Genomic DNA, 10,629 nt, shown 5'->3' with positions numbered 1-10,629 from the left:
AGCAGGAACAGTATGCAGGGTGGTAACTAGGGATTGTAACCAGCAGGAACAGTATGCAGGGTGGTAACTAGGGATTGTACCCAGCAGGAATAGTATGCAGGGTGGTAACTAGGGATTGTAACCAGCAGGAACAGTATGCAGGGTGGTAACTAGGGATTGTACCCAGCAGGAATAGTATGTATGCAGGGTGGTAACTAGGGATTGTACCCAGCAGGAATAGTATGCAGGGTGGTAACTTACTTGAGAGTCTCCAGAGACATCTGTAGGTTGTAGCTCCTTTCCTGCTCAGGCAGCTTGGAGAACTCCACCAGACAAGGATGCTGCCGCTTGTTATCGTCCCGTACCTGGAACACAACACCATTATCTGTTATCGTCCCGTACCTGCAACACAACACCATTATCTGTTGTTGTCCCGTACCTGAAACACAACACCATTATCTGTTATCGTCCCGTACTTGGAACACAACGCCATTATCTGTTATCGTCCCGTACCTGCAACACAACACCATTATCTGTTATCGTCCCGTACATGCAACAAAACACCATTATCTGTTGTTGTCCCGTACCTGCAACACAACACCATTATATGTTGTTGTCCCGTACCTGCAACACAACACCATTATCTGTTGTTGCTTCATACCTGCAACACGACACCATTATCTGTTGTTGTCCCATACCTGCAACACGACACCATTATCTGTTGTTGTCCCATACCTGCAACACAACACCATTATCTGTTGTTGTCCCATACCTGCAACACAACACCATTATCTGTTGTTGTCCCATACCTGGAACACAACACCATTATATGTTGTTGTCCTATACCTGGAACACAACACCATTATCTGTTATCGTCTCGTACCTGCAACACAACACCATTATCTGTTATCGTCCCGTACCTGCAACACAACACCATTATCTGTTATCGTCCCGTACCTGCAACACAACACCATTATCTGTTATCGTCCCGTACCTGCAACACAACACCATTATCTGTTGTTGTCCCCTACCTGGAACACAACACCATTATCTGTTGTTGTCCCGTACCTGGAACACAACACCATTACCTGAATCCTCAACAAACCTGCTGGGGGGTAAGAGAGGCCCTGGGAGACTGGCAGTATCCCAGGCAGGAACTCGTCCTGTTTTGTGGAGGGATAATGCAGAAATGTCTAAACCGACGGGGAGATGTTGACTGGAAGCGGTAGACGATAACCAGCGTTGCTCCAGCCCTGTCTGATAGGTGGTGACCGAGGCCTGAGAAAAACACTGACCGGATTTTAACCAAAAAATGTAAATACAATTAAACGTTTAATTTTCACATGTAGAGTAGAACAGCACCTCTGGAGCCAATTAAGGTTAAGTGAATTTCTCAAGACAACAGCGACTGATTTTTCACCTTTTCGGCTCGTGACCTTTCAGTCACTGGCCCAACGCTCTAACCGCTAGGCTACCGGCCACCCCGATTAGACAGAGATGGGTAGAGGTGGACAGACCTGCTTCACTAACAGGGTCTATTATACAGAGAGGGGTAGAGGAGGACAGACCTGCTTCACTAACAGGGTCTATTATGCAGAGAGGGGTAGAGGTGGAGAGACCTGCTTCATTAACATGGTATATTAGACAGAGAGGGGTAGAGGTGGACAGACCTGCTTCACTAACAGGGTCTATAATACAGAGATAGGTATAGGTGGAGAGACCTGCTTCACTAACAGGGTCTATAATACAGAGAGGGGTAGAGGTGGACAGACCTGCTTCACTAACAGGGTCTATTATACAGAGAGGGGTAGAGGAGGACAGACCTGCTTCACTAACAGGGTCTATTATGCAGAGAGGGGTAGAGGTGGAGAGACCTGCTTCACTAACATGGTATATTAGACAGAGAGGGGTAGAGGTGGACAGACCTGCTTCACTAACAGGGTCTATAATACAGAGATGGGTATAGGTGGAGAGACCTGCTTCACTAACAGGGTCTATAATACAGAGAGGGGTAGAGGAGGACAGACCTGCTTCACTAACAGGGTCTATTATGCAGAGAGGGGTAGAGGTGGAGAGACCTGCTTCACTAACATGGTATATTAGACAGAGGTAGAGGTGGACAGACCTGCTTCACTAACAGGGTCTATAATACAGAGATGGGTATAGGTGGAGAGACCTGCTTCACTAACAGGGTCTATAATACAGAGAGGGGTAGAGGAGGACAGACCTGCTTCACTAACAGGGTCTATTGGACAGAGAGGGGTAGAGGTGGACAGACCTGCTTAACTAACAGGGTCTATTATGCAGAGAGGGGTAGAGGTGGAGAGACCTGCTTCACTAACATGGTATATTAGACAGAGAGGGGTAGAGGTGGACAGACCTGCTTCACTAACAGGGTCTATAATACAGAGATGGGTATAGGTGGACAGACCTGCTTCACTAACAGGGTCTATAATACAGAGAGGGGTAGAGGTGGACAGACCTGCTTCACTAAAAGGGTCTATTATACAGAGAGGGGTAGAGGAGGACAGACCTGCTTCACTAACAGGGTCTATTATACAGAGAGGGGTAGAGGTGGACAGCCCTGCTTCACTAACAGGGTATATTATAGAGAGGGGTAGAGGTAGACAGACCTGCTTCACTAACAGGGTCTGTTATACAGAGAGGGGTAGAGGTGGACAGACCTGCTTCACTAACATGGTCTGTTATACAGAGAGGGGTAGAGGTGGACAGACCTGCTTCACTAACAGGGTCTATAATACAGAGAGGGGTAGAGGTGGACAGACCTGCTTCACTAACAGGGTCTATTAGATAGAGAGGGGTAGAGGTGGACAGACCTGCTTCACTAACAGGGTCTATTATACAGAGAGGGGTAGAGGTGGACAGACCTGCTTAACTAACAGGGTCTATTAGACAGAGAGGGGTAGAGGTGGACAGACCTGCTTCACTAACAGGGTCTATAATACAGAGAGGGGTAGAGGTGGACAGACCTGCTTCACTAACAGGGTCTATTATGCAGAGAGGGGTACAGGTGGAGAGACCTACTTCACTAACATGGTATATTAGACAGAGAGGGGTAGAGGTGGACAGACCTGCTTCACTAACAGGGTCTATAATACAGAGATGGGTATAGGTGGACAGACCTGCTTCACTAACAGGGTCTATAATACAGAGAGGGGTAGAGGTGGACAGACCTGCTTCACTAACAGGGTCTATTAGATAGAGAGGGGTAGAGGTGGACAGACCTGCTTCACTAACAGGGTCTATTATACAGAGAGGGGTAGAGGTGGACAGACCTGCTTAACTAACAGGGTCTATTAGACAGAGAGGGGTAGAGGTGGACAGACCTGCTTCACTAACAGGGTCTATTATGCAGAGAGGGGTACAGGTGGAGAGACCTACTTCACTAACATGGTATATTAGACAGAGAGGGGTAGAGGTGGACAGACCTGCTTCACTAACAGGGTCTATAATACAGAGATGGGTATAGGTGGAGAGACCTGCTTCACTAACAGGGTCTATAATACAGAGAGGGGTAGAGGTGGACAGACCTGCTTCACTAACAGGGTCTATTATACAGAGAGGGGTAGAGGAGGACAGACCTGCTTCACTAACAGGGTCTATTATGCAGAGAGGGGTACAGTCTAACCCCCCTGTAACCCTACAGTCTAACCCCCTGTAACCCTACAGTCTAACCCCCTGTAACCCTACAGTCTAACCCCCTGTAACCCTACAGTCTAACCCCCCTGTAACCCTACAGTCTAACCCCCCGTAACCCTACAGTCTAACTCCCCTGTAACCCTACAGTCTAACCCCCTGTAACCCTACAGTCTAACCCCTGTAACCCTACAGTCTAACCCCTGTAACCCTACAGTCTAACCCCCTGTAACCCTACAGTCTAACCCCTGTAACCCTACAGTCTAACCCCCCTGTAACCCTACAGTCTAACCCCCGTAACCCTACAGTCTAACCCCTGTAACACTACAGTCTAACCCCCTGTAACTCTACAGTCTAACCCCCTGTAACCCTACAGTCTAACCCCCTGTAACCCTACAGTCTAACCCCCCTGTAACCCTACAGTCTAACCCCCTGTAACCCTACAGTCTAACCCCTCTGTAACCCTACAGTCTAACCCCCTGTAACCCTACAGTCTAACCCCCTGTAAGCCTACAGTCTAACCCCCTGTAACCCTACAGTCTAACCCCCTGTAACCCTACAGTCTAACCCCCCTGTAACCCTACAGTCTAACCCCCTGTAACCCTACAGTCTAACCCCCTGTAACCCTACAGTCTAACCCCCTGTAACCCTACAGTCTAACCCCCTGTATCCCCACAGTCTAACCCCCTGTAACCCTACAGTCTAACCCCCTGTAACCCTACAGTCTAACCCCCTGTAACCCTACAGTCTAACCCCCTGTAACCCTACAGTCTAACCCCCTGTAACCCTACAGTCTAACCCCCCTGTAACCCTACAATCTAACCCCCCTGTAACCCTACAGTCTAACCCCCTGTAACCCTACAGTCTAACCCCCTGTAACCCTACAGTCTAACCCCCCTGCTGTAGAGCAGCAGAGATGAACGAGGAAAGAGAAAATCAACTGATGTCGTTCTATGATTTGTTACATTCTGGTGAATCAGGGTATATTTAGTCTTCTAGGTCACTAAGTAATGACCCGGGCCGGCTCTAGTCTTTTGGGGGCCCTATGCAATATTTGGGCACCCCCCCCTCACCCCATCAAGTGGGCAAGAAAATGTAATGACTCCCGTCTTGACGGCGGAGAGAAAAACATACTTTTTAATAAAGTTAATTTCCTTTTTTTTTGCAGTTTTATAGGAAGTTTTACACAGTTCTAAATAGTTGTAGATGTTAATTAGCCGTTGCTGGCGGTGCGAGAGAACAAACAGCTGACCCGTGCATCATTAGTGTGCACGTGTGACCGTTGAGTGCTTGTGTGAGCGTGCACGTGTGTACTCACAGCTCCGTAGGTCCAGCCCAGGTCAATCTTGTTCATCACCCACAGCTCGTGGATGTTCTCTGCCAGCTTCTCCCTAATCCTCTCCAGGTGAGGAGGCAGAACAACCTGAAACCACAAGACAAGATACACAGGAAGTCCATGCCTTTGGCCAGAAGCATTACCCGCACACATTACCCGCCTTCCCTGTGGCTCAGTTGGTAGAGCATGGTGTTTGCAACGCCAGCATGGTGTGTGCAACGCCAGGGTTGTGGGTATGATTCCCACGGGCGGCCAGTACAACATTTTTTAAAATAAAAATAAATGCATGAAATGTATGAAATGTATTCACTACTGTAAGTCGCTCTGGATAAGAGCGTCTGCTAAATGACTAAAATGTAAATGTAAAATGTAAAGTAGATCTGGACTAACTATTGAGGCAAGGGAGGCTAGTCAATTGACCTTAACCCCTGTCAGTTGTTGACCAGTTAAAGTAAAGTTCACACCCACCATGACGCAGTATAGTAAAAAGTATTCTTTACCCACCTGGCTGGTGTCAACAGGTGTAGGGGTGAAGGCAGCCTGGGACAGGGTGATGGTGGGCCCCAGGAGGTCCCTGGTCTCACTGTGGTCCTCCTTGTACTCCTGGCTGTGTTCCACTCTCAGCTTCTCCCTGGGTAGCACAGCCTCGAAACACGGAGCGTAGCCCGGCGGGGGCAGGAACTTAAACTCTCCTTGACGACCACCCAGCAGGAAACGCACTCTGGAGGAAAGAAGAAGTATTAGAAGAAGGAGAAGAAGAAGAAGGAGAAGAAGGATTAGGAGAAGAAGAAGAAGGAGAAGAAGGATTAGAAGAAGAAGAAGAAGGATTAGAAGAAGAAGGATTATAAGGAGGAGAAGAAGAAGAAGAAGGATTATAAGGAGAAGGAGAAGAAGGAGGATAATAAGGAGAAGAAGCAGAAGGAGGATTAGAAGAAGGAGAAGAATAAGGATTAGAAGGAGAAGAAGAAGGATTATAAGGAGAAGAAGAAGATGAAAAAGGAGGATTATAAGAAGGAGAAGTATTAGAAGGAGAAGAAGAAGGATTATAAGGAGAAGTATTAGAAGGAGAAGAAGAAGGATTAGAAGAAGAAGAAGGATTATAAGGAGAAGAAGAAGAAGAATTAGAAGAAGAAGATGGAGAAGGATTATAAGGAGAAGAAGAAGAAGAAAGGTTAGAAGAAGGAGAAGAAGGAGGATTATAAGAAGAAGAGTTTTTCTACATTGTGTATTATTCACTTTTATTAATTCAGGTTTACCTTATTGAGATAAATATCAACTTCGCAAGAGAGATGGAGACAGAGATCAAGATAGTTCAACATAAGACACAGGTAGTCCTCTATCCGGCTATTGCATTGTGTTTTTGTAGCCTATGTGCCTAAATAGAGATTTAGGGCATAACATCATCAGCCTATGTTCTTAAATAGAGCATAACGTCATTAGCCTATGTTCTTAAATAGAGCTCTTAGGGCATAATGTCATTAGCCTATGTTAGCTTAAATAGAGCTCTAAGGGCATAACGTCAGTAGCCTATGTTCTTAAATAGAGCTCTAAGGACATAATGTCAGTAGCCTATGTTCTTAAATAGAGCTCTTAGGGCATAACGTCATTAGCCTATGTTCTTAAATAGAGCTCTTAGGACATAACATCATTAGCCTATGTTAGCCTATGTGCTTAAATAGAGCTCTTAGGGCATAACGACAGTAGCCTATCTTCTTAAATAGAGCTCTTAGGGCTTAACGTCATTAGCCTATGTGCTTAAATAGAGCTCTTAGGGCATAACGTCAGTTGCCTATGTTCTTAAATAGAGCTCTTAGGGCATAACGTCAGCAGTCTATGTTCTTAAATAGAGCATAACGTCAGTAGCCTATGTTCTTAAATAGAGCTCTTAGGGCATAACGTCAGCAGCCTATGTTCTTAAATAGCGCTTTTAGGGCATAACGTCATTAGCCTATGTTAGCCTATGTTCCTAAATAGAGCTCTAAGGGCATAATGTCATTAGCCTATGATGTTCTTAAATAGAGCTCTTAGGGCATAGCGTCATTAGCTGGAGAGAAAGACCATTCAGTGAACTGGATCCATAATTCTCCCACAGTGCACCATCAACCTTCCCATTCCAGGGTACTAACCCTCTGATGGTCTGCTGGTAAACACTGGCTATCAGAAGGATGTTTTCACATTTCATCTAACAATTATTGTCCTGTGAGAAATAGGCCTATACGAAATTATTGACACCCTTTGATAAAGACGAGCAAGAAATTACTGTATAATTCAAATACTGAGCTATATTGTATGCAACAAAATAAATTGGGACATTATATTATTTTGTACTAATACAATTGCTCAGAGGAAGATATTTTGTTTAATAAGTAATACAACAAAAAAATCTAATTTCATTAGTATACAATAATAAAAATCACATTTTTGGAGGATACAATGCACCTCAGTATTTGAATAATTTATTTTATACAGTAATTTTTGCTCATCTTAAACAAAATCTCTTTCTCTGAGCAATTTTATTAGTATACAATAATACAAATCACATTTTTTGGGAGGATAACAATGTACCTCAGTATTTGAATAATTTATTTTATACAGTAATTTTTGCTCATCTTAAACAAAATCTCTTTCTCTGAGCAATTTTATTAGTATACAATAATACAAATCACATTTTTGGAGGATAACAATGTACCTCAGTATTTGAATCATTTATTTTATACAGTAATGTTTGCTCATCTTAAACAAAATCTCTTTCTCTGAGCAATTTTATTAGTATACAATAATACAAATCAAATTTTTTTGGAGGATAACAATGTACCTCAATATTTGAATAATTTCTTTTATACAGTCATTTTTTATTTTTTTGCACATCTTTATAAAGGGTGTCAATAATTTCACGACCCCACTGCAGGTCGCTGTAAACAGCAATACAAGGTTCAACCACTTGTTATAATTCCACCATGCATCATCTCAGCATAATATACTGAGCGTGGGTGGGCCATGTGAGAGCTACACGTAGGACTGACTGCTAAAATAAAAAACACTTATGGAAGGTCAAAACGGACAGAAGAGAGACGATTGGAGAAGACCCAATGATTTTGTCAAGATCATTTTGATTGGTTGAGGAGCACTCACTTGACCCCGGCGGAGAAGCTGGCTACAGGGAAGAACAGTCCGTCAGAGTTGAAGTTCTCGAACATCCCCTGGACGGGCTGACCGTTGATACGGAAGGATATACTGGGAGCGCTGAGGTCCAGACAACAGCTGACCACGTCGTCCACACGGAGGAGATGTTGATTGGGTGAGCTCACTGTCCTGGAGATGCAGCCTGAGAGAGAGAGGGGGGGAAGAGGGAGGAGGAGGAGGAAGAGGAGGGAGGGAGGGTAGAGGAGAGGAGAGCGGGAGGAAGGGGAGAAGAGAGAGGAGGGAAGGTTAGAGGAGAGAGGAAGGGTAGAGGTGAGGAAGGGTAGAGGAGAGAAGAAGAGTAGAGGAGAAAGGAAGGAAGGAAGGAAGGAAGGAAGGAAGGAAGGAAGGAAGGAAGGAAGGAAGGAAGGAAGGAAGAGAAGAGAGAGGGGGTAGAGGAGAGAGCAAAGAAGGGTAGAGGAGAGGAGAGAGGGAGGAAGGGTAGAGGAGAGAGGGAGGAAGGAAGGGTAGAGGAGAGGAGAGGAGAGAGGGAGGAAGGGTAGAGGAGAGAGGGGGAAGGGTAGAGGAGAGGAGAGAGGGAGGGAGGAAGGGGAGAGGAGAGAGGGAGGGAGGAAGGGTAGAGGAGAGAGGGAGGAAGGGGAGAGGAGAGAGGGAGGAAGGGGACAGGAGAGAGGGAGGAAGGGGAGAGGAGAGAGGGAGGAAGGGTAGAGGAGAGAGGGAGGAAGGGTAGAGGAGAGAGGGAGGAAGGGTAGAGGAGAGAGGGGGTAGAGGAGAAGAGAGAGGGAGGAAGGGTAGAGGGAGGAAGGGTTGAGGAGAGGAGAGAGGGAGGAAGGAAGGGTAGAAGAGAGTGAGGAAGGGTAGAGGAGAGGAGAGAGGGAGGAAGGGTAGAGGAGAGGAGAGGGAGGAAGGGTAGAGGAGAGAGGGAGGAAGGAAGGGTATAGGAGAGAGGGAGGAAGGAAGGGTAGAGGAGAGGAGAGAGGGAGGAAGGAAGGGTAGAGGAGAGAGGGAGGAAGGGTAGAGGAGTGGAGAGAGGGAGGAAGGGTAGAGGAGAGGAGAGAGGGAGGAAGGGTAGAGGAGAGAACATATTGTCTAAACAACAACACAGACCCAGTGTAACAGACAGAGTTGCCTTGGAAACCAACATCATTGCTTTTCACTAGCCCAACGATTCCACTGCATATCGAAGGACATCAATAAGAGTCAGATCTGATATTTGATGACCCCGTCAAGAAGCAGGGTGTGTGTGTGTGTGTGTGTGTGTGTGTGTGCGTGTGTGTGTTTGTTGCTGGCTTTGCAGTAAAATGGACAGTGATGTGAAATAACCAGCAGGAAGCATGCCAGGAAGTGTCGGATTTATACAGCTTCATACACTGCAGTTCGCCTGATGCAAAAACATAAATATTCACGTCCTCAGCCTCTCTTTCAGGAGAGCAAACACTCTGCATTATTCCTACAGGATCTCTACGCTCTAGTCTGGACACTACAGACATGACTGCAGCATACTACTAGACCATAGGGCTCTGTTCAGAAGTAGTGGGGAATAGGACGCAATTTGTGACACACCTTCCAATTCTCCAACATGAGACATAACCCACCTCACACAGCATTCTGGGGGAACATTTCCCCCTCACACAGCACTCTGGAGGAACATTACCCCTCACACAGCATTCTGGGGGAACATTACCCCTCACACAGCATTTTGGGGGAACATTACCCCTCACACAGCACTCTAGGGGAACATTATCTCTCACACAGCATTCTGGGGGAACATTACCCCTCACACAGCACTCTGAAGGAACATTACCCCTCACACAGCACTATGGGGGAACATTACACCCTCACACAGCATTCTGGGGGAACATTACCCCCTCACACAGCATTCTAGGGGAACATTACCCCCTCACACAGCATTCTGGGGGAACATTACCCCTCACACAGCATTCTGGGGGAACATTAACCCCTCACACAGCACTCTGGGGGAACATTATCCCCTCACACATCACTCTGGGGGAACATTACCCCCTCACAAAGCACTCTGGGGGAACATTACCCCCTCACACAGCACTCTGGGGGAACATTACCCCTCACACAGCACTCTGGGGGAACATTACCCCTCACACAGCACTCTGGGGGAACATTACCCCTCACACAGCACTCTGGGGGAACATTACCCCCTCACACAGTACTCTGGGGGAACATTACCCCTCACACAGCACTCTGGGGGAACATTACTCCCCATACAGCATTCTGGGGGAACATTACCCCTCACACAGCATTCTGGGGGAACATTACCCCTTCTGTCTACACTTCTCTCCATATCAGCTCAATTTTCACACACAATTACACCCTTCTAGGTAGCCCACTCACATCACACTAGATCAGAGGTGAATATAATAGACTATCTAACCTGACTACAGGTGAATATAATACAGTAACTATCTAACCTAACTACAGGTGGATATAATAGACTATCTAACCTGACTACAGGTGATTATAATATAGTAACTATCTAACCT

General features: G+C 46.2%; 1 protein-coding gene across 1 annotated transcript; it reads right to left on the bottom strand.

The window, feature by feature from the left end:
• Window positions 1–265: 265 nt before the first annotated feature.
• LOC106577262 (ryanodine receptor 2) lies at window positions 266–10,352 on the bottom strand. The gene is made up of 4 exons (XM_045714223.1): window positions 10,316–10,352; window positions 8,105–8,297; window positions 4,955–5,693; window positions 266–344 (listed from the first exon to the last, which is right to left on the bottom strand). Exons 1-3 carry the CDS (start codon window positions 10,350–10,352, stop codon window positions 5,384–5,386), a joined length of 540 nt encoding a protein of 179 aa, XP_045570179.1. The 3' UTR covers window positions 266–344; window positions 4,955–5,383.
• Between the last annotated feature and the right edge of the window lie 277 nt (window positions 10,353–10,629).

Source organism: Salmo salar, unplaced genomic scaffold (genome assembly GCF_905237065.1).
Source record: "Salmo salar unplaced genomic scaffold, Ssal_v3.1, whole genome shotgun sequence".
NCBI classification, from domain to species: domain Eukaryota; kingdom Metazoa; phylum Chordata; class Actinopteri; order Salmoniformes; family Salmonidae; genus Salmo; species Salmo salar.
Note: the sequence above shows the minus strand (reverse complement) of the source record. Positions and strands in the feature narration are given on the sequence as shown.

Coding starts and splice junctions, on each gene's coding strand:
- LOC106577262 (XM_045714223.1), bottom strand. CDS start 10,352: ATGGGGAGTAATGTTCCCCCAGAGTGCTGTGTGAGGG. Junction 8,298..10,315: donor CCCAGAGTGCTGTGTGAGGG/GTAATGTTCCCC, acceptor TCTCTCTCTCAG/GCTGCATCTCCAGGACAGTG. Junction 5,694..8,104: donor AGCTTCTCCGCCGGGGTCAA/GTGAGTGCTCCT, acceptor TCTTTCCTCCAG/AGTGCGTTTCCTGCTGGGTG.